The following is a 24,378-nucleotide window of genomic DNA, read 5'->3' as shown; positions in this document are numbered from 1 at the left end:
AGCAGGAATCATCAGGAACTCTGACTTACTAACAGGCTCCGCTTTGGAAGGGTTCTCAACCTTCAGGGTGTCATCTTTGTCAAGTGAGGCTGAGAAACTGGAGGTATGAGACAAGCTACTCTCCCGACTCAGGCTTCTGGAAAGGGTGGAGTCAACGCTCGACTCGGCAGAGGAATGCTCCATTTCGGCCAAGCGAATCCTCTTCTTCTTCGGTGGGAGCTTTTCCGTGGGCAATTTCGACAGCGTCTCGCTGCGCTGCGGCCAGTTAAACCTCTCTGCCTTCTCCTGCTCGCTGCACTGGTTTTCCTGCTCCCTGTCCGGCTCTTCCGTCACCAGGATTTCGGGCACCTGGATGTTGTGCTGGCGAACCAGCCTCGCCGGCTGGAGCGGCGCGCTTCGCTCGGCAGGGACGGCCTGGGCTCCCTGAAGCTCCCCTCGAGGTGGCTCTGATGAGAGGGGCTGGGGATGCTGGGGAGTGTTCAGCTGACAGTGTCTGTCCTCCTGGACGACGATGGTATTCAAGGAGCGGTGCTTCACAGCCTTGTTGGGCTCCTGAGAGGACACGGGTGACAACCTTTCGAAGGACTCCGACTTCTCGAAGGAGCTGTTTCTGCTCAGGGAATTGGTGTGCTGGATCACTGAAATGCCAGTCCCTTGCCTTTTCAGCTCCACTTTCTCTTGCACAGCTGGGCTTGCCTGCTTCTCAGAGAGAGGGGCTGTTTTTGGCTCGGCCGTCTGATCCGTGCCCCGAGCCACCAGCTGGACTTGGGAACTCTGCAGGAGAAGGTTGCTTGGCTTCTGTGATCCCACCACCGTTGTGGCGCTGTGTTTTGAGAGACCAGAGGAATTTGCTGGCTTGCTTTGGCCGTCTGTGTTCTTTGATGGTACGCTCGTATCGTTTTGCTGGGGGTCATCATCATCGCCAACACTTTTCATCTTCCTTCTTTTCCTTATCTGGGGTGTCTGCTCCCACACACCCGTTGAAGTGGTGACTCTGTAGTGTAGGATTTGAGGCTGCGTGCTGTTTGGAACAGTTTTATGCTCAGGCTCTCGGATTGCTGCTTTAGTTTTAGGTCCGTGCAACTCTGAGCAATAAAATTTCTTGTGGTTTTCAAAGTTTTCCAGTTTTCTGTATCTGTTTCTGCAGGTCTCACACTCAAACATCGTGCCTCGCACCTGAGGGGACTTCTTGGTTTTTTCTACATTTGATCCCTGTGCCAGGGACTTGCTCCTTTGCAATAAAGATTCGTTTGATAAATTACATCCCAGATAACTTTCTTCTACAGATCGCACCGGTCCAAGAACTTGGCTTTCACCAGTAGAAGAATCTTCTATTGCTGCCTGTCTAACAAGGGTCCGAGGATGTCCACCTTGGTTCAGAGGAGTAGCAGGTCCCGATACAAAAACATCATCGTATAAAGAGCCAATTTTATCATCAAAGGACTGACTTCCTCGAAGGGGATGAGAGGGAGGTATGACGTTTGGAGGTACTGCTGAGTAACTGGTCGTAGGCATGGAATTACTTCGTGTTATAGGTAAACAGTCAAGGGATGGTACAGAGAGAAGAAAAACTTGCTTCGATTTCTCAGTGGGTGTGAAAGGAGACTTTGGTATATCAGAGCTTGAGCTAGTTCTTCTTCCCATGGGCTTTAAATCAAACTGGAAAGAATCCTTAAATATGTAGGATTTGGGTGAATCTATGCTTCCTCTCCTCGAAAGAGACGTTCTTCTGGGTTTCACACTATCCAACTGCTTGTCATCCACAACGGCTTCGTTGTCAGAAATTAACTTTGAGATGCGCTCCTCCAGGGTTTTCGTTGCCATGGGAGGTCGCATTTGGCCCGAGAGAATCAGATTTTTTTCGGCACAGACAGTCTGTACCACTGATGCCACCACGCCGCTCGCTCGCGGCCCACAGGGCAGGTTTTTGCTTGAATCTTTCTCAGAGGCCAACACTCCTCTTACGAAAGGAGCTGGTGGGCTCATGGTTTGATCGGCACTTTCAGAACGAGAGAAATACCCAGAATCAGTACTACCCAAACTTCTGGGGCTCAAAAGGCATTTTCCTTGCTGGTCCTGGGAGCCATCGGTCGCCTGTTGTCTCTGGAGCTGAGCATGTGCCGCTCCTACCGCGGATCCCAGCTGTTCCTCCAACAGGCCCATCTCTGCTTTCTGGTGCTGCTTGACATCACCCTCCTTGAATGAGGCTGTGTGTGTTAAATTTGACTGAAGAGCTGTCACTTTGAGATCTCCTTTCCTCTGTGCTGCAGCGAGCTCGGGTGCTGGTTCTGTTACTTTTGGGCTGTCAGCCCTTAATGGGGAAACATTTACAGGGTGAACTACTACTTTTGGTAAAGCTGCCCTTACTTGAGGTTCTGCATCAGGTAAGGAAGAGTCACCTGGTATACAATCTGGGTTGCTCAATGGGACGGGGCTTCCCTTCCGCAAGGTTTCTGCACTCGAAATGACTTTTGCTATCTGGGCAGGTTCCAGTTCTTGATCATCTTGTCTTTCATCAGCAGTGCCTTCATCTTCACTCTCGCCGCTCTCCTCCGCGTCCGAATGGATGCTAAGTGCTTTGTCCGAGTCGTGAGACAAGAAGAGGCCTCCTGCATCTGGTTGGAGGACAAGTCCCAGCTTGATAGCGTGTGCGTGGGATTTTTTGTGCTTGTAGAGGTTGCTTTTGGTTTTAAAGGAAAAGCCACAGGTCACGCAGGGATAGGGCCGCTCGCCGGTGTGGGACCTGATGTGCTTTTGGAGGACGCTGGGCTTGGCACAGGCCCGGTTGCAGTACTCACAGACATATTTCCCCAGCTTCTTCGGCTTCTGGTCTTTCAGGAGGTTACATATTTGCTCTACACCATGGTTTACGACTGATGCTATCTGGGCTGAGTTATACACGGGACCTATAGACAGCTGTGTGGAATTCGAGGTGCTGATCGACAGAGGTGAAGACGAACTGGCTACTAACTGGTTTGGAGGAAAAACCTGAGTTGCACTGGAAGATGAGGTGTGAACGACAGACGAAGTCACTGCTATGCTGTATAACTGCTGGAGCTTGGGGTTGTCTTGACTCTGCTGTTGCACCAACGATCTAGTGAAACTTGGACACACAACAACCTGGTGATTTTGTTGACTGGTTTTAGTGAGAAGGTCTTGTGAGTGAGAAACTGACTGGCCTGGTGCTTGTCCAGTCTTGGCTGCTGCTGCTACATGCACGTTGTTTAACGTGCACGAGTAATAGTGAGGCCCACCTGCAAACTCATGCTGTGACAAAGCAGACTGACTTTGGACGCTCACCGTATTGGACGTGAGACTAGAAGAGGTGCTTACAGTTTTATTTGGTCTCAGTTTCTCTACCTGCATCCCATAAGAGGGGCACTCTTGTGCTAAGGTGTTCAGTTCAGGCTCCATAGCTTTTAATAAGACATCGAACGCGGTGCGTGTACACGGGGCTGACGTACCGCCGTCAACAAAATTAATACATTCATTAGCGTCAGTCTTTGTTTTACTTGAGGAGTTGGAGAGAGATTTCTTCTCAGGTGAGTTCAGTTGGTTTGCAGCAGTATCCTCCACTGCCTGTTTACCCAGATCTAGGGACTGAGGAGCCAATGAAAGCTTGGTCTGCACGGACGCCTCGGAGGCGGTGGTTTCCACACCTATCTCACTGCTCAGCGCTCCCCCGTTCTGTTTGGTGCATTGGTTTCCATTCTGCACAGGTAGGTGATCCTGTGCATGTTCAGAGGCATCTGGAAGAGCTTTCAGAGGTGAAGGGTCTACATTTTGCTTCACCTTGGCTTCGGCAGGGCTTCTCAAAGGCGATTTTGGTATTTTTTTTAGGTGGTTTTCAGTCACGATCTTTTTTCGTTTCACGCCCTTAATTGTATCTTGGGTTCCTCTAGTACCAGCATCGGTGATTTCTATTGAAACACAAAGAGAAGAAAAAAGAATATTAAAACTGGATAATGCAGGTTTGTTGTTTTTTTTTTTCATTTATGTCATTCTTTCATCTCCAAGTTTCAACAGTAAGCCCTGGGCAACAGGACTGTCCATTTCTACAGCCTCCAATGTCTTCTTTAACAGTAAATGTATCTAGCAAAGATCTATTTTGTTTTCATCTAAAAAGAGCAATGCTTTCTAACTGATGTTGTAAGACATTACAAAAGTAATTCACTATTGGAGAGGCTTCAAAGGAGATAAAAGAAAGGCTACTGAAGGAATATTTTAGCATTTATAGCAGCTCCTTTTCAGAAGAGTAAAAAGAAACCTCTCTCTTGCACTTGTTTAAAAATTCAGATCATTATAGCAGGAAAATGAAGAACCAAGACACAAATCCATTTTCATGTCGTATTTGTCACTTTTTCCATCTCTGTGTTGCCATAGTCAAGGAATGAAGACAACTTCCTCATGGCTGTATTTTTAAGTAGATGTATCATGGAAATGGCACAACCACCCACACCATCTGTCAAATACTGTATTTCAGAGCTCCAATCACTGAAATTCGAGAGCATTTCAGATGAGCAACTACTGTGGATGAATAAAATCAGCCACGCTTAAATGACTCTCTATTTCTGCATCATGAAACAAAATTAAAAAGTTGAATTATTTCATTACTAGCTACACTTGTTGCTGATTTTAAGCAAGTATGCATATGGAGTCTCAGGGGTGTAGTGAAGAGCCAATGAACTGGAGCATTATTCAGCAGAATAATTTTGCAGCAAGAACTTATATTTGTACAGAGTTCAATTTCCTGTAAGAAAAAAAAACAGACTGAACTTCAGTGTTGATATTCACAACCTTATTTTTTTTTATAGACATCTGATGTTACACACCTTTGTTCACCTCAGTGTGGTATTTAATCTGTTTGTTAATGACTTAACTTTTTTTTTTACAACTTTCCTAATGTACGTTCATTCATAGCTACTGTTTCTGCAACCATCACTGGTAGTACAGAGGAAACCAAATATTCAGTTGATGTAAATCCTGTTGCTGAAAAAGACCTTTAAGACCATCAAGCCCAGCTGTTAACCCAGCAGTGCCAGGTCCCCACTGACCCATGTCCCTCAGCACCACATCTCCACGGCTTGGAAACCCCTGCAGGGATGGGGACTCCACCACTGCCCTGGGCAGCCTGGGACAGGGCTTGACAATATTTTTGGTGAAGAAATTTTTCCTAACATCCAACCTAAACCTCCCCTGGGGCAACTTGAGGCTGTTTCCTCTTCTCCTGTCCCTTGTCCCTTGGGAGCAGAGCCCGACCCCCCCCTGGCTCCAGGCTCCTGTCAGGAGCTGTGCAGAGCCAGAAGGTCTCCCCTGAGCCTCCTTTGCTCCAGGCTCAGCACCCCCAGCTCCCTCCGCTGCTCCTCCCCACACTTGTTCTCTAGACCCTTCCCCAGCAGCTTCATTGCCCTTCTCTGGCCACGCTCCAACCCCCCAATGTCCTTCTTGGTAGCAAGGGGCCCAAAACTGAACCAAGGATAACATATACAGAGACAAATTTCTCAGAGTTGACTTCACAAGGAGGTAAGTGGAGAGAGCTCAGGCTTCCCAGTACTCATCAATCCAAAGGCCCCTTCGAGTGGCATGAAGACTATCCTCTTGCAGGAACACCAGCAGGCTCCTGAGCTTTGGTGGGAGGAAAGCCAGTGCATGGCATACATCTGATGAGGCACATGGGAGCTGACAAACCATGGGTGGAATTCCTGCTCCACGAGAAGGAAACCCAGGCAATTCCTAAAGCTCCTCCAGCAGCACAGAATGCAAAGTGACCAGCAGGAAAGGAAAGCAAGATGATGTTATGTTTTTTCTGTTCCAGAGCATAACCCACCCAGGATGTGTGCTAATGTCAGAAACTTGGAAGTTCAAAATCCCATCACCAACTCATCCACGAGAAGGAAACCCAGGCAATTCCTAAAGCTCCTCCAGCAGCACAGAATGCAAAGTGACCAGTAGGAAAGGAAAGCAAGAAGATGTTATGTTTTCTCTGTTCCAGAGGATAACCCACCCAGGATGTGTGTGCTAATGCCAGAAACTTGGAAGTTCAAAATCCCATTACCAACTCAATGCCAGCTTAACGTAGACAAATATTCATCTAGGGTGAACAGATATTCTGGAGATCTCCTGGCAAACTGCAAGCTTGAAGTCTACACATCACACATAATACATTGCAGATGTGGAAGTTCTGCAGAACCTGATCCATTCCTCCCTCATCCCTCCTGAGGAAGTGTAACTGTGAGGAGCAAGACTGATTTGTCACATTCAGCAGTCCCATGAAGGAGATGGTTGAATCCCTTGCAAGAACTCCAAATCCTTGCTATGGGGACTTGGTGTTTCCTTTGTGCATCCAGCAAAATTTCTGCAGCCATCATTCACCTAACCTTTAAATAAATTTTGCATTTATTGCTTTATGACCAAAACTCATTCATATTACATTTAAGATATTCAAAGCTGAGCAATCTTCTATCACAATGTTTTGTACTTCCCATTGCTTCACGATTTAACAAGTGGTTTACACTAAGTTTTCACCAATATTATCACTGGTGATTTCTTTAAAATTCAGTCTACTGCAAGTGTATTTTCTTCAGCAACAACAAGAATCAATTTTACATGAACCAGAGAGGAAATAACAAGGTAATTATATAAAGGCTGCTTTCAGCCATGGTTTGGTCATCTCTCTGCAGCATGGTCACACTAATTGAGCGTAAGTAACTTGGTTCCTTTGATGCACACACAGCAGCTTCTACCCCGTTGCAATCACACCTCCATACCCATCACACTGCCAGTGGCTGTACTGGAGTGCTATGGGAAGAACTGGGCAAATGACACATCACTGGGAAGGTAGGAGCACTGGGAATTGTGAACATCCAAGCAGAGAAACACATGCAAAGGAAGACCAAGGTGTTGGATCGTTCAGTTACTGCAGTATAAACCAATGGTGCTGCTACCTGATGCCTCAGATCATTAAATCACTACTAGTCCTGCTTTTCAACCATCTAGTGCAAAGGAACAAGCACCATCCTAGTGAACTGGAAACCAGCACACCTAAAAGATGGAATGTGTCTTAGGAAACCCTTAAAGAAAGTAAAAAAGTATCTCTGATCTACCAATCGTGCAATGAAAAATAGGAATTCATTATGAGTCCCAGATCAGAATTTTCCACAATCCATTTACTGCTTTACTTTTTAAAAATGTTGTTCAACACATGCCAAGCCATAAAAATTGTTCAGGAAATTGAAAAGGGAAGAAAAACTAATAAACAGAGGCAAGTTATGCAGTGAATAACATACAGAAAGAGTAATTTTCTTTAGTCTTCACAACCACTAATTGTGCTGCTTCTATACCAATAAAATTCCAGCCTATGGAAATCATGAGAACCAGCCTCTCATTTGTATTTCTGACTCTACATCTTTTGTGATGGAGTTCTGGGTTTGCTTCAATGTGCCATCTACAAAATCTTGTAAAATATCCTTTCTTGGCAATGGCTTTATAAGTCTTTTAACAATAGTTTAAGTCCTGTGCTCTACTCCTAGATAATTTCAAAATCCTTATTATTAATGGAAACATTCACCTTGTGCTTGCTAGTAACACATTTCTAGCATGTTTGGGAGAAAAAAAGAAATCCCTGACAACTTTGTTTCACTTATTTTCAGCTTCTCATTCCTTTTGTCTAAGTCTTGGTTTTGTATGCTTTGTTTATGTTGAAGATATTCCATCACACGTTTGTTAATCTACAGCTACATGCTTGCACAAAGATCAACTGCATCAGTATTTCCAGAGGCAACAAGAAAATGGGTGGAAAGCATCAGTTCCAGAATGTTAAACACTCCTCTGCCTGTCAGAGCTATGAACTTTCAGGAGCATGGTAACTTGCCAGAGCTGTGGACTCACATTAACAAGTTGACACTGAACAAAGGGAATGTAAAAGCATCTTCATATGGAGGAAGGACAAAAAAAATAAATGGAAAAGTAAGTTGACTTGCTTTTCTTTCTCTCTTTGCTGCTCCATGGCACTCTGCTCGCCTCCCTCTGCAACCACACAGCCCTTCTCATCGGTGGGTGGCAATTCCCTTTGCCTCAGGTGGTGAAGTGATGTTGAGAAGCGCTGTCACCTCAGTCAGATGTGTAAAAAGGAGCTTTTTCATAAGCTGTGTTACATGAAACAGCATGAAGTTCCTCAGCCCACATCCCAGGGCCACCAGAGCATCTCTTTGGTGCTTTGCCTGGCTGGCTGTGCTCTGCTTTGCTATCGAGATCCTCTGCTCAGTTCCTTTGCTTCAGTACAAACTCTGCACTTCAAACCACAACGAGGAAAAAACCCCGACGTTTCTATACAAGACTTTGTTCACCTCTAATTTCTCTGCTGCACTTTGCTCTAAGCACAGGAAATGGAGCTAAAGAACCCACGTGTGATGGTGTAGATAGCACTCTGGCAGAGGAACTCGGGCAGCACAGAAAGGAGAGGTATAACCCAGCTGATTTCTGCCTGCCGAAGCGTTTGCTGGTGCACCAGGCAGTGTCTTGACAAAATGATCTCAATGGTTTTGTTTAAGTCACTTCCAGAACTGCCTGTCTCAAAGCCTACGTGTTATTATAACACCCACTCTCTTTGTCTCCCTTCTAATAGAGCTACGTGCTTGCACTTAAAATAAAGGCAGACATGAGGGAACCTCAGCAAAGCAGCCAGCTCCCTTCTCCCTGGGTGCTACCACGCAACACGGAGCAAGCAGCCACTACCTGCACCTATGGACAGCCCAAATTTCATCCCACGTCCTCACCTGGTGTTGAGGAGTTTAAAAAACCACTGTAGGTTTACAGGCAAAGACCAGATTTGCAAAGCCAAGCGCCTGAACTTTAGCTCCTAAATGTGGACTTGGGCTTGCAGGGCACTGCAAGGAAGATCAAGCCTCTTCTGAAAGCATCCAAATACTGATGTCTTAAATTTATAGCTAACAGGTTCCTCTGACACCTAACAGTGGTGGTGATCCAAAGATGGAAGGCTTTTGCAAGAGAGAGACCATTACTAAGGGGCTTATTCTGATTAAAGCTAAGCTTCCCTCTGTCTTCAGCTATTCAAAATATTCTTCATCCAATACTTATTTAATTTTGATTTCACTGGAACTATTGAAAGCACTCATGAATCACCCCACTGGGTCTGTTTCCATAAATAAGTAAAGACCATCATTATGAGATAAAGAAGTGAGTCTTGCTGGCAAATGTAAGGCCACCAGAACTTACATTAAATGCAGCAGGGAATAACTAAACTTGCAGGTTTTTATTAAATTACCTCTTCAGCTTCCTACTGCCTCCTACACGTTAAGTACAGCCATAAACACTTTTCCTAAAATTATAGTTTTTCCAAAGCATAAAAAAAAAAAACCCAAAGAAAACCCCCTTGATTACATCAGCCACACACAAAGCTATGAAAAAGTTCACAGCCAACAAGTCAACAGAAAGATCTGAACAAGATTAAGCCAAGCACCATGCTTAATTTTAAGCACAAATAGAATTGATAAGTCAGTCACCAACAATTCTAAGAGTCTTATTTCAGGTGCTTAACTTCAGACTCCTTGAGATGGTGACAGGGTGGTCACTCCCTGTTTCAGTGGGCAGGAGGCAAGAAAGAACTTGGGGCACTCCAAGTCAGCAGCAATACTTAGGAACCTCTGTCAGGAGGTTTAATCTAAGTTTAAGAGCTTCTATTCTGCAAACACCTGTCCAAACATACACAGTGGACCCCTAAAACCCACTCAACCTGCACATAAATCACCATTTGACATTAATTAGTGTTAAAAAGCAGGGTGGAGCTTTGACATGCAAAGGCTAAAGCAGTCTGATGGGACTGGAGCAAGTGTTCCTCTATGCCAACATCTGTTTGCATCAGCAAATACTGGCCCATTCCACAAGGCATGGGTCAGGGAAGTGTGGTTCATCATTTCACACTACCTGGAAACACATGATTATTTTTCTTGGTGTTTTTAATGCACAACACTAAGCTCTGGGTCGATACATGACCCAGCAAAGGTCACTGCATTGGACGACAGCAAGAGAGAATTTCCCCAATCCTCCTTGAAGGGTCACTTCACAAAAGGTTTTCATACTGCAACAACTACTTCATTAGCATAATTCCTCATTATGAACCAAAATAGCAGAGGTTCTACCATCACGAGCTCCAGGAAAGGTTCACCTCTGTTAATATGTGGCACCAGCCCTCATTTCAGCAGTGCCATCAACCTCAATTATAACACTCATTTTTGTGAAGTCAAATTCAATTTTAATGCTCTCTACCATCACACTCTTGTAAGCTCAGAAAAGGATTGTATCTCAATTTCACATATTAAAGGTAATTGTAGAAAAAAATGTATATTGATATATATACCAAGAAATCATAACCAGTACCCTGACCACTAAATTTCCTGAATTTATAGTTCATGTGGGAAGGGACCTCAGCAAATCTCTAGTCCAACCTCCTGCTCAAATCAGGGCCAGCTATGGAATCAGACCAGGGTCCTTAGGGATTTGGCCAGTAGGGTCTTGGAATTCTCCAAGGAGAGAATCTGTGCAGCCTCTGTGACCAACCATCCTCGTGGCTGACAGTCCTCCTAGGCCACAAGCCAGTCTGTGCCTCTTGTTTCCACTTAGTCCTGTTGCCTTTCATCCATGCTCTACTGTGAAGAGCCTGACACCACCTTCTTGATAACCACCCCCAAGACACCTCTTCTCAAGGCTGAGTGAGCCCTGGTCCCTCAGCCTCTCCCCACAGCACAAGTACTCCAGCCCTGACAGTTGTGGTGTCCAAGTTCTGAACTCACTCCAAGTTTCTGATGTTCTTCCTGCACTGCAGGGCCCCAAACTGGACACAACAGCTAAACATGCTTAAGGATTGCTGAGTGGGAGAGGATAATCCTTTCCCTTGATCTCCTGGTCATGCTTTCACTCCTGCAGCCCAGGACGTGGCCTCCCTTGCTGCCAGGCTGCTGGCTCAAGCCCAGCTCCCTGACCACCCATACCCCCAGGGCCTTTCCACAGAGATGCTCCTTGGTCAGCCAGTCCCCAGCTGGTCTCCCTGCAGCACCCTCCAATCCCCAGTGCAGGGCTTTGCATTTATACCTGTTGCAACCAGACTTATTACTCCTCTTACTGTCCAACCATCCAGACCTTAACCCCCTCAGCTGGATACGACATAATGGGAGAAAGTGCCAAAAGCCTTGTTAAAAGCAAGGTAAAAAATGACATCCACTGCTTTCCTGTTGTCCCCAAATCAAGTCACTTGGTAACAGAAGTAATTTTATCACATTTTTTTTAACCAATTTCCGTTGTTATGAGGTTGGAATACATGAAGGTGAAGGTCTGCAAAGTACCTTTGCTCATATTTATATACTGTTTGCATGCTTTTACAGGTTTCCATCTTATTAAAGTCATAAGGATCCATACCAAGGATACACTCTGTGGCTACATGGGGAAGAACATCCCCAGTAATCCTGCTTTTCTTGTTCCTTAATTCCTTTTCCCACTCACAGCTTCTATCACCAAAAAAATCCCACCAGTAAATTCTGTGCACGCTTCTTCTCACTGATGGCAAAACTAACAGGCACCTCCACAAAACCAATGCAATCCCAAAACACTGTTTGTTCCACAGGATCCCTCCAGATGTGGCTGGCACTGCTTTGTATCCAAGTCTATCTGTGTGCAATTTATTAGTTTTCAACTAAATATAATCCAAGAAATACCTGTATTTCTGGCTAGCAGAAGTAAGCAATAGTTAAGAACAGACATTATTTAATAGCATTTAGTAGAAATGGTAAGGTTTAAACTCCACCACCTCCTGTTTCCACTAATTCTGTACTAACAGGAGCCAACTGTCACTCTGAAGGTAACACTGAGGAAAAGGAGAAGCATCTCTTGTCTTTGAGTAACATTTTCCTGAAATCACACAATACCTTTTAGCACTTAACACTAGTTTAGTGTTTAAAACACTAAACTAGCAGGCTAGAGGGAAGAGCTGGTGTAGGAGTGGGCAAGAGGCTCCTCAGGCTCCATGTCTCAGCATCTCTCTCACCCATGCTTGAGCTGCAAAGATACACTGAAGCTGAAAGGGGAGAGCAACTTCCCAGACTGATTGAAGCTGGGATGAGAGAGACCCAGAAATGATCCACTCGTTAATTCCAAACATAAAAGGTTCCTCACCAAGATGACACAGAACCTAGTAAGTGACCCAGTGACAGCTACAGAGATGCTCTCTGGGCTCTCCTCAGGTGCTGGGTGAAACCCCAGTGGCCCCAGGAGCCAGGGCAGAGAGGGTTAGCTCTGCACATGGTGCAACAACACCTGAGCAGAAGGTGTGAGACACCTTCACCCCAAGGCACCCATGTGGGCTTGTCAGGGAGCTCCCCTGGGATGCAGCTTGAGCCCAGGCCTGAGGGCCTGCCAGCTCCTCTGGGGGACAGGGGAAGAGCACATGACAAGCTGCAGTCTGGAGTTGTCTTTCTGAGGGCTTCTTTTCAAGTCGTGGCTACTCCCATGAAGACAATCTTGATAGTGAGACTTGTGATGGGGTCTAGGGACATAACTACCCTGCACTAACAAGACCAAGACTTTCCTTACAAAAGCTTGGTCTCATTTTGTGCATTTTGCTTTGTGGCTTGAGTGAAGAAAGCAACAACTGGCAGGTTTTTAGCCATGGAACCAGTATGCTTCATGAGGAAGACCACAAACATCAATGGACATCTGACCACTGAGGTAATACTGGAGCCTCAGCTGAGAAATGTCACCATCCATATGTGATCAGAAATCAAATGCAGCATTTCAGCACATCTGAAAATCTCTAGCCAAAGGGAAACAGACTTTTTAAAGAGTTAATTTCCTGCCTAGCATGAAAGACATCCAATTAAATATGACATTTGATACTGATAAGAGATTTCCCACCATTATGTGTGTAAGGAACCAGCAGAGGCTGAACCACTGTGAAGTTCCACAGGACTTGAGCACTTCACTGAAAGACAGAGGAGAACAGCAAATGCCAACCACACAGCTATGGTTAATGCCTAACTACCCCCACAACATGTCAATGTATGAACATTCAGCAAGGAAATAAGCTACAGTAGTTTAAACATGGAGAAAGAAACCTAAAAATATATTTACTATATTAAGTATCCCTATGGAGTTTATGTAGTGCCTTTGCTTGACAGCCATTTAACAAGTCTATATTTTTTGGGGGGTGGATGGGGTGCTGGGCCATCTTACCTAGACTGTGCTCTTCCCAGGAAAGGTTGGACCAGAGGATCCTTGAGGTCCCTCCCAACCTGGTATTCTATGATATTCCTAATCTACACAGAAGCCTTAACACTAACCTAAGAAAAGTAATCACTTAGGTGCTGCTCAGATAAAGAACATTGACTAGGAGCAGGTGCAGAGATGTTACAGTGGCTAACACCACCAGCAATCCCAGCCTGAGAAGTTCTTCCTCACTGGGCACTCCAAGGCCATGAAAAATGACAAGATGTCTCCCCAAAGGCAAATAAAAGAGCTCCCAGTCAAAGCCTAACCAGAAACCAGTTCCACCCAGTTACCCACGTGAGACTAAAGCTGTTTAAACAAAGCCAGTTAGAGAAAGCATGTTGCTAGAAATTAACCAAAATACCTCTAGGACATCTGGAAATCCTCCCTGGACATCAGGCAATGCTGTGAACAGTTTCATGACTGAATGATCTGTTTGCAATTGAAGGATTAGCAGTTGTCACTGGAAAGTTAGGATCTGGCTAGTAAATCATTAGAACAACTTCTGCTCCTCACACACAGAAGAAGAAAGGCCATTAAAGGCAGAATTCTACAACAGCTCATGAAACCACAACCAGTTTAAGGGTTATCAGCAAAGAGCAACTGCTATCTGGTCAGATGAGATACTGAATAGAAAAGCCCCAAACATGAGTCTGAGGGGAAAAATCAACAGAATGAAAGAACAGGACGTTAACTAAACTCTCTTTGGGCACAACAACATTCAAACAGAACAAGCTCCTTAGTCACATTCTCTGTGTTTTTGAATGTAATCTTCCATTTGAAAAGCAGGGATCAAATGGAGCAATTTCCATACTGCTTGTAGCAACTGAAGAGAAACGAGGAGCAGCAAAGAGCTCAGACCTAACAACTGTACCATTGAGAAACAGGGAAAGGAACAGGAGTTCTGGCAGAGTGAGGGGGAAAAGTCTTGCACAGAAGGTCTTTCTTTTAGGACTAAATGGTGCTGTGAACACAACAAAAGCTGGAGAAGTTGATGTGATGGAAATCTAGACCCTGGGAATGTCCTAACCATGGGAGCTTGGTTTGCTGTGCTAGAGGTGGGAAGGATGATCTCCCCTAGGGTAGGTTTGCTTTGGCATCCATGGAAGATCCTACTGAGTCTCTTCCTTCCCCTATCCTCACTTGCCCTTTTCCACAGTTGTCCACAGCTTTCTTTTCCCTCCCTCTCACACATGCACCTTTTTAGGAGATTCCCATGAAAGACTCCATCCAGGTCAGCCTACAGCATATTACCACCAGAGAGTGGCCACTGTATCTAACTCACCACCTATTTATCTCTTCTATTTTCCCTTTAGAAGGAGGCCAACGGAAATGAACAACTCCCTGAGCTAAAGGATTACCTGGAAAGTAAGAAAAAAACCTTCATTACTCATATGCAAGGCAGGCTACAAGGAAGCTAAGTGAAAAATCTTGTGTTCCCACAACTGGCTTGCTCCCAGCTCACATCAGCTAAAATTAGCAACCTATTGCATTTACTACTCGTGCGTAAGTATGACTCTCAAATTAGCTACCTCGTTAGCTCAGCGTCCTCCCAGCACAAAAAAATGAGCTTGTTCTGGTCTCAGCTTTTAAAATCTTGCAAGAAATCCTTCCAGGCACTAAAGTGGGGTCAAGCTCAATATGTTGCCATCCCTGAAAATAACCAGTCATTTAACAAGACCCTGCACTGTGATCTAGAACAGCCACTTTTCATTTACTATCAGGAAGATGCTTTTTCAACAAGTATTTTACCAAGTTAATTTGTACAGTGCCCCTTTGAAAATGATACCTGCAGGCTGGGATCTCTTTTGCTGAACTGTCACTCAAAAAAAAATTTGCTCTGCTTGTCAGGGAAAGTCAAAATACTATTAGTTTAACATCCCATTAATGCTTTAACCAAGTTCTCCTAATCGCTCCAAAGGATGAAATGTTCAATTTAAAATTGTAAATCTGTTTGTCTGCCTGTCAAAACAATACCAGCTCTCACTGTGTCTAGCACCAGCAGTGGATTTACCCAGCAGATTTCAGCTGCTAGTAGTCTAAACTAAATGTACCAACCAAAGGAAATTAAAATAGAAATAACAGCTACAGATAGTGACTCACAACCCAGGAGGGTTTTTCAGGAGGCAGAAAGCTTCCCTGGGTTAAGCCTATATTCTAATGTTGTTTCTAAAGCAAAGAGCATGTAAACATCTCCATTTCGATCAGTTTGCCCCCACTGGTGAAAGGAGACATTAAAATGTAATTAACCATTGAGGAAAAAATCAATGAAAATGAGGTTAAATGGTACCAGAGCCTGTTCCTGCTCCCACAGAAGTCAGGAGAGTTCTCTCACTGTCATTGGTGGGCTCAAGCCCCTGAAGACAGAAGGGACTTGTCGTGGTGGTTATTAGCAGCTTGCAATGTTCCCTCAATGTGAAAACACCAGAGACTTGAAGAATAGATGGGACTTCATGAAAATGTGAGCTCTTGCATGACACAAGCTACAGATACCAACAGCTCCTGCATTAAGCCAATCACAGCTGTCTGAGCTGCTGTAAATATTTCAGGAAGATGATTCAGTCTTGATTTAAAGCCTTAGTGTTTGACGTAGACAGGACAATTTCAACAAATTACCTCCCAGACACACGTATTGCCATGTTCTAATGTAGAGACAGACACTTCATGAAATCAGACAGCAGGAAAAGGCACAACTGAACTGCATGAAATATCTTTGCCAGCTTGCTTGGAACGTTTGGGAAGTAAAAGGCAGGTAAGCTCTGGTGTATGTCAACAGAAAAATAAAAAGGCAAACTAATCCTTTCCCCAGCTTTAAGTGGCCAACAGGACACCACTGCCACTTGCAACTTCCATTTAGAGCCACTGCATTTCTAGCCCGTGTGGTGGCTGAAGATAAGGATGGAAAGATGAAAAGAATCAAATGAAATTTTGGATCTTGGTTCCATGTCTTGCTCAAAAAGCAAGACATGGTTTCCTACAAATACAAAGCAGAAAATGTTTTGGATTAATGATAGTACATGGGCAGCACAGCAGCAAAGAATCCAGTAAGCTCATGGGCTTGCAAACCTACAGGAAAAACATCTGTGGAGGGTGAAGTCCCTCTGAGCCAGTAAATCAAAATGCTGAAATCATTTAGCTTCACATTTCCAGGTTTCTGTTTGATCTCTTCTGCTTCCCTTGAACAAAAGAACACAGGTGATGCCCTAGGGAGCAGGGCACAGCACCAGCACTCAGGGTGCCACAGCAGGAAGCAGGATGGGGAGGGGAGGGGAGGGAAGGGACCTGGCTGCTCCTGTAAGGCCAGATGGTGGGCCAACCAGAGTCATCTGCAAGCTGGGACAAGGCAAGGTGGAAAGGGCATCAATCTTTAAGGTGTGATGCATGCAAAGTTTGGTTTACCTAGGGAGAAAGCTGGTGTGTTTGTAATTGTGTATTTGAAACTCCCTCTACAATTCTGTCAACAACATGCATTTGTTGAACAAGAGGGATGATAATGTAGAGAGGGTTTGGAAGGACTCCTAAGATACAAAAATATGTCTACCATGAATCTGCAGCAGAACCTACATTTCTGGACTTAAAAACTCATGCTTCTATTTATAATGACAAACTTCCTCACCTAAATCTCAGTGCCTTTCAATTTACTAGAGAAATAACATCCCATTTCAAAAACAGCAGATGGGCAAACGAGGTAAAGGGCATTTAATTTCAGTTGCCTCTCCTCCATGCCAACACACTACTTTGAAGGGACTACAAGTGTGGGAGGGGAACATATGTGCATGGGGATTGTGCATCTTGGAGAATATTTGCTGCTAGAACATCATCTCTCCTTCCTTTACTCCTTCTTTCCACGACAGCTCAAATGTACCTCCACATAATGCTGGTTCCACTCAGCTATACGTGGACCTAAGCAAGTGAGCAGAGAGTCTTACAAAGGCTCCAGAGACAGAGCAGCACTCATGGAAAGTGTGGATGGAGGCTTTAGATAGTCCCATGACAGACACTGGAAATAAAAGTCACTCTCAACAGCACCACAGAGGTTGCCTGGACCTTGCTGGAATCCAAAGCAGGGCTTTGAATGGTTCTGTCTTGGTGGTTTCTCAGTAACAGATCCTGCTGGCATTTAAACTACCACTGATCAAGTCAGACAAAACTCTTGGACCTGCCAACAATGCTTCTGTATCTCAGGATTCAAATGAAGAGGGCACTACTAATATGAGAGCATGAGACTCTGGGAAGAGAACCCATCTGGCTGAAATTCTGATACTGTCTTAGGGACAAACTTGGGGTACCTCTGGAAGTGAACCCTATCAAGATACCTGTCACAACTGCTTGGACTTCTGGAAGAAGTGAGAGCAACTTAGAAATCCATCTTCACAGACCAAGAAGTGAACAGCTATGCTGAGATCTGACACTGAGGATGCAGGAGAATAGGTGGCTTCATCTTCAAATTCCACGTGCAGCATCTCCAGCCACAGGCAGGAAACTGAAAAAGCTCTTTAAGAAGCATGAAAATGATAGTGTGAGGAAGTGTAGCAACTTGTTTGATAAGGAAATGACAGACTCAAAGATGTGCTAAATAAACCTTAACACAATTTAAGGACAGACCCCATCCCTTCAACTCAAGCAGGTACTCCAAAATGAACTGGTCAGCTGGGGGGGGACCAACATAACCCATCTGGAACTTAACTGACAGCTTATTCCTTTCTGCTATTTATGACACTGTCTCTTTTGGGGGGTGAGATCATGAGTACTGTTGCAGAAAGAGCCACCAGAACATGGATCCTCCTGGCCCATGTTCTGGAGTGTAGATCTTGAAGGAAAGGTGGTGTTCAAGAAGTCAGTCCTTCCAGGCTTTGAGTAAATTGATCTCAGCTGACCCAACGGATGACCCAGACCATGATGTCATGCTCAGGATATAAAAAGTTAGGGGAAGAAGGATGAAGGGGGGATGCTTAGAGTGATGGTGTTTGTCTTCCCAACAAGAAGTGATGGAGCCCAGCTTTCCTGGAGATGTCTGAATGGAAGTGGGGAAGGAATTCCTTGGTGTGCTTTGCTTGTGTGTGGGGCTTTGGCTTTACCTTTACCTATTAAACTGCCTTTATCTCAACCCACAAGCTTTCTCATTTTTTATACTCCAATTCTCTCCTCCATCCCTCAGGGGAGACTGAGTGAGGGGCTGTGTGGGGCTTAGTTCCCTGCTGAGGTGAAACCAAAACACTGCAGAAAGTCAAAAACTTGATGGAACAAGAACAGCAGCTTATTCAGAGGGATGAATTCACACCTGACAGACAACCACACAGTCTGGAAGTCCAAACTGCCATGAGGCTGAGGAACACACGTGTCCCCAGACCATCCCAGAACACAGGAACTGCCACAACTGAGGAGAATTAGGAAATCCACCTTTTGACCCACCTAGTCATTTATCATTGATCCTTTTGGCTGTGATACCTCAAGGAGCAGTTGTCTGAAATGATGTAGTTGAGTGCAGAAGAGGACTCCTACCAGCCAGAGACACCCCAGGACTGGTGGGCAATGCAGAGAATAAACCAGGCTGTGAGATAGTTCTTCTGGGGATCTGCCATCCATTTTATGGCAAATCTGGTGCTGCTGAAGTTTGTCACCAACTTGAGCCCCCTGAACAGTTTCAGAAGCAGAGATGAGATTTAGGCAGCAGGCTTAGCATTGCTGGTGCCAAGTATGGAGATAACCAAGTTAGTTCCACTCATCCTAAAGAATGCCATGGTGGTGCTGGTGGGGCTGATGTACCTAGGGGCCAGACTGCTGTGACAGGCAGGGAACTGCTACAACAGATAAAGAAGAAAACAAATGCTTACAGAGCTTCATATTGGCCTTCAGTGGCTGAACTGGTTCTGGGGATGATCAAATCAGAAGCCTCTGTGGTAATCACAAGGATCTGAGAGGACTTGATTTTACCAGTCTGGAAGGGAGAAGACAGAGAGACTTTCTTGGGATGGTTTCCTTAGGAGGATGGCCAGAGGCAGATCAAAGATAAAGCAGGTGGATTTAGCTGACTGCTTTCCAGCCCACGATACCCACTGGGTGCCACATCAGAGAAAGCTTTCACTGCTGTCTCAAGGAGAAATCTGCAGTAGTTCAAGCTCACCATCCCTTCCAGGTTTTAAAGAACACCAGGTGAAGCACTCCCTGGGAGGCAGACCTTCTCTGTCACACTAACTCAACACTTCAGATGTGTTCAGAGGAAATTCAAGCCCAAAGGGGGCACCTCCAGGGTGTAAAACAGCCTTGGGAGATACGCTGGTGTTTAGGGACCAGGTTTAGTGGTGACCTGGCAGTGGTGGGTTAATGGCTGGACTTGATCTTGAAGATCTCTTCCAACCCAAATAATTCTATGGTATCAACACAAGCTTCTCCTGCTGAAAATTCATAGCAGCAATGGGCAGTTGAGTGATAATGAAATGACACAAGAACTATCCACATGCTGAGCAGGAAGGTGAGCGTGGTCCCTAACAAACATCTTCCTGGTCTCAGCAGAGGCCAGCTGAACATCCATAAGCTGAATCTATTTGTGGACTATCACTCCAAAAAAATTAAAAAGTAGGCCCCCTAGTTGCAACTTTATACTAAATAACCAAAGTCTGCCCAATTGGAAACTCTTGGCTGCTCATTTACTGTCTCCTCTATGCTTAATAGAGTCCTATTCCAATTTGCTCTTAATTGGATTACTACAGCTAATGGCAAAATGAGGTGTTAAATGCATATCATTGTAGTCAATTAAATGTTACTTAAATCCCACACATGTATAAGGTTATGACTGATCAGTGCACAATGCCAGTCAGCAGAAACCCAGCCTGATTAAACTCAGGAAAAACTCCTTCCTGCAAAGACACTGTGCCACTTGCAGCCCCACGAGTGACAGAACAATAGTTAACTTGTGAGAAAACCCACAAAATTACCCTCCCTATTCATTTCAGACAGGAAACAGACAAATCTACAGTGATCCAGATGAACTGAAAGACAAAATACATGAACAAAAATATGTAACCATACTTCACCTGACTCTATACACATTGGACTGTGATATAAAATAACTTATGCAAATATGTGCACATTTTTGTTTCCTTGTTTAGCTCAAAACAGGTATTTTCTTTTTTTTTTTTCTCATGGCTTTCAGAGTCTAAAACCTCAAACAAAAAATCTTGTTTACTTCACATTACCAAGAAATCCATCTATTCAGACTTTTAAATAACTAAGAAAAACAATGGCAGAGGACATTCTTCATTTTAAAAGAATAATCTTCATTTCTCAGATATTTCTATATCCATTTCCTACGTAAAAATCTATTTTTCAGTTGCCAGCCATACAAATTTAGGTTAGAAGGAAAAAAATCAAGCAACAGTCTCTTTGATTCTGAGATGCTGAAAGCCAAGTGCTATGTGCCACCACCACATAAATCCTTGCAAGCCATTCCTTTTCAGAAGAAGTTGGTTAAAATCACACTAGAGAATTTCTCTTCCTTTGTGCAAAGATCTTACTGGGCCATACATGAGACCCAATACCTGAAACAGAGGTTTGCTCATCTTTAGGTTGAACGTGTCCTTCAGAAAAGATAATCCAGAGCAATATTACTTTTGCAAGACCAACAGCAACAAGAGCAGACAGTCTTAAGCTGCATGCCAAGTTTTTAATGTTTCAATGACAACACCACTCATCTATGACCCACTCAACAAAAATACATCCAAATTATTTAGCAGCATGTCCCATTTCTTGAAAAGCCTCTGTAATTTTTTGAAGGAGTGCTGTTTCCATCTAGCCACTTATGAAACCAGTCATGGGTTTGGAGAACGTGAAGCTGAGTGAGATATGGACAAGATCTATAAAATCACCAAGGCAGTGGATAAGGTGACTGGAGAACTGCTGTTTAACAACTCATACAATGCTTGAAGCAGGGACACCCACTGAAAATTGAAGAAAAATTGGACATGGAGGAAAAAAGATAAAGTAATGTACTTTTTAATGAGATTGGTAGTGAACTTCTGCAGTTTGCTGCCAGGGCACGCTGGATGGAGACACCATTCCACCAAAAGGATTCATGGACAACAGCTCCATGAATGCCTAGATACTAAAGGGACAAGTCAGACACCTCTAATCCAACATCTGTGGACAGCATGAGGGGAATGGCCTGAGGAAAGAGGCCAGGTTTATGTGTCTGTGCTTAAACAGCATGTCCTGTTGCTGAAGGCTGAATGTTGGACCAGATGGAACCTGCTGAGATCCACTTGGATGTTTCCTCTGTTCTCTAATCTTTAAAAAGTTTTTTAAGTTTGTTGTTTCACAAGATAACAAACTTTCATCCCAGGACAGAGCACCAACAGTTTACAACACTGCTCCCAGAGGTGCCACAGGCCAGAAGGACAGCACACTACCATGAAAGGTGAATGCCTGCCCAGAACAAGGCAAAGCACTGACACAGGGTACAGGCAGAGGAAAATACCTCATGCCAAATCCAGCAGCCCAAGAGAAGTGGGGCTGATGCTGCTTCATGCCCTCAGGTCCAACCAGGACACACATACACACCACGTTACCAAGATCCCAGATGGACACTGAGCACTCACAGCAACTCTAGTTACCCCATCCTGCCCCCTGAGCTGGCTGAGCAGGACAGAGGTCCATTAATGGGAATACATCTATGTGCCCAAGGTGGATTGCCACCAGAAGCTGGGCTCAGAAACTCAGTCTGCCCAGAGCTGATGGAGGAATCTGATGACGGGACAGGACAGACTGTGCTGGTCAGGAGCAGGACATGGCCAGACAAGCATCCTGGCCAGCTCCTGCTAGCATGCAAACACCCTTTTATTCAGTTATCCCTCTGCTTCCCACATTTTTCCACCTTTGCTTCATCTCATAGACATTCCAAACTAAGTCCTTTCAACCCCCAAAGCTTCTCCCCTACATCCTCCAACGTGTCCCACACCCTCAGCTAGCAAAGCCCAAAAAGTGACCTGGAGAGCTGCTCCTGATGCTCACCATGATGGGTTTCATGCCTGAACAGAGGGCAGAGAGTCTGCAGGGACAGCCCTGGAAGGGTACCAGACAGGGTCTCCTTTCCTCTGAGTCCTTAATTTGGGTTCCTACCTGAGCCTATGCTCATGGAGATGGACCTTTCACAGCTCTCCTGGGATGGGCCAGGTAGTAGCACAGCAAAGTATTGTTTGGGCTCCCCTCCCATTGTCTCTCTGAGCATCTCTGTGGGCGTGCAGATGAGCTTTAGCACACAACCAACCAGGTACCACTGCAGTCAGCCAGCCTTGAAATGCAACGACTTTCCACCAGCTTTCTAAGCTCAAACACGCAGATTTAATCTGTCACAGGTCATCTGTTTCTGAAAATAACCTGTGATGATCAATCCCTCCTCCACATCCCTTAGAAATCATCACCTGCTGCTTGCCATAAGCCAGCGAGGGTCGTTAATGAGGAGGGAAATCACATCAGGAGAGACTCCTGCACAGCCCCAAGGCTCCAGCTTCAGCACTCTCACCCAAGCCGAGGCAGCTCCTTGGGGTGTTTAAAGTCTTTGTGCCTCAGTAAAATTGGGGTGTTACAGACACAGCCCCTGCTCTGCAGACAGACACCTCTGGGGCCTCGTCCAGCGCCCAGCCCAACAGAGTCTTTGATGCAGGAGGGCTTTGAATCAACCTCCAGAATCCCAATGTGGGGTTTGTTTTTATTCTATTTATTTTTTCAGGTTTATTACCTCTCTGTTGGTCTTCTGTTCCATTAAGTTGCTTTTGTGCTTCTTCAATTTTGTCTGCAAGAAAGAGAAGTCGTTATTAAAACACGTATCTAAAAAATGCAAGATTTTAGAAAGTCATTTACTGAAACCTGCCTTGAGCTCCCTGTTTATGTCTAGGAGTGATACCATTCACACATAAACACGCTGTACATTATGAGTAATGCAGCCACATAAAATTTTATCATATTTTATTAGAGAGGCTATTGACACATTAAATTACATGGAACTGCAGGAACAAAAGCACTGGCATTGGCTCTGCAGCCATCAGCTAATCCCACTGTAGCTTTTTACTGTCTATAATAATTTTTTGCAGCCAGGGGACTCTTCAGAGTAGGTATTATGGTGCATTAAGGAGTATTTTAATAGGTTTTTGAAACAAGCTGTTATAACAAGACAATGTGGCACCAAACACAGCGACATAAAGCAAACAGGACTCGCTGAGTGAAGCGACGGAGCCGACCCTGTCACACAGGGGCCAGTGGTCACCCCCTCCTTATTCCCCTGGGAAACCACCCAAAATTCCCACACGTGCAACAGGAGCACACAGGTCTCGAGTCTTTACTCTCATCCTGTTCTCTGCAGGTCACCTGCAGCCCCCAAAGGCGTCGGTGTTGGGAAGGGAGCTGCGTTTGTCACGCAGGAGATCCTCCAGGAAGGAGGAGACCTTGTTCTGCACACGTGTGTGTTTGCACAAGCAGAGCAAGAAGCAAGAAAAGGGGTAGCTGGAATGAATAAAAACTTGAGATCGAGTTCTTTCTGGTAGCAAACTGTCCTCTGGGTGGCTGCAGGATAAGAGGTTGTGTTATTGAGAAGCGGTGGCACTGTGGCACTGGAGAGGTTGAGCTCCACACCAAGCTGTGGTCTGACCAGCCAAGAGCTGAGCTTGGAACATGACTTTCAGATACAACTGATCACTTCCCAAAACACCCATGAAGGCTTTTCTTTGTTTCTTTTGTTTGTTTATATTTTTTTGGTTGTTTGTTTCTTTTTCTTTGTTTTGTTTTTCTTGGCTGGGTTTTGTTTGTTTCTTTCTTTCTTTTTTTTTGTTTTCTTGAAGGAAGCAGGTTTTAGAACATTACATCAAAAGAATAGGACATATCTGGACTCATTCTAAAACTCTTTAACTTTAGTAGTGCTACAGCTCAAGAAATACCACCAGACTTCATGGCTGGAGGGGGAGGACAGGTCTGCAAAGTCCTCACCTCTTTCTTCAGGAGGTTGTCACCCGCTCTGACTCTTATTCCTGTACAATGCAAGGTTTCTAGAAAATGGTCCTTTCTTCAGAAGAATTTTAAATGGGTGGCTTTCAGTAACTTAGAATCATAGAATCCTTT

At 44.8% G+C, this 24,378-nt stretch overlaps 1 protein-coding gene across 1 annotated transcript in view; it reads right to left on the bottom strand.

The window, feature by feature from the left end:
• HIVEP1 (human immunodeficiency virus type I enhancer binding protein 1) overlaps nt 1-23,059 on the bottom strand; it is a gene marked incomplete at both ends in the record, with an annotated part of 46,347 nt that extends 23,288 nt beyond the window's left edge. Inside the window, 2 exons of the mRNA XM_008946349.1 lie at nt 2-3,920; nt 23,006-23,059. Coding sequence (XP_008944597.1) covers nt 2-3,920; nt 23,006-23,059 — 3,973 coding nt within the window. The remainder of the gene's footprint in view (nt 1; nt 3,921-23,005) is intronic.
• Between the last annotated feature and the right edge of the window lie 1,319 nt (nt 23,060-24,378).

The sequence above is a fragment of the Merops nubicus genome, unplaced genomic scaffold (assembly GCF_000691845.1).
Source record: "Merops nubicus isolate BGI_N331 unplaced genomic scaffold, ASM69184v1 scaffold3608, whole genome shotgun sequence".
NCBI lineage: Eukaryota > Metazoa > Chordata > Aves > Coraciiformes > Meropidae > Merops > Merops nubicus.
Note: the sequence above shows the minus strand (reverse complement) of the source record. Positions and strands in the feature narration are given on the sequence as shown.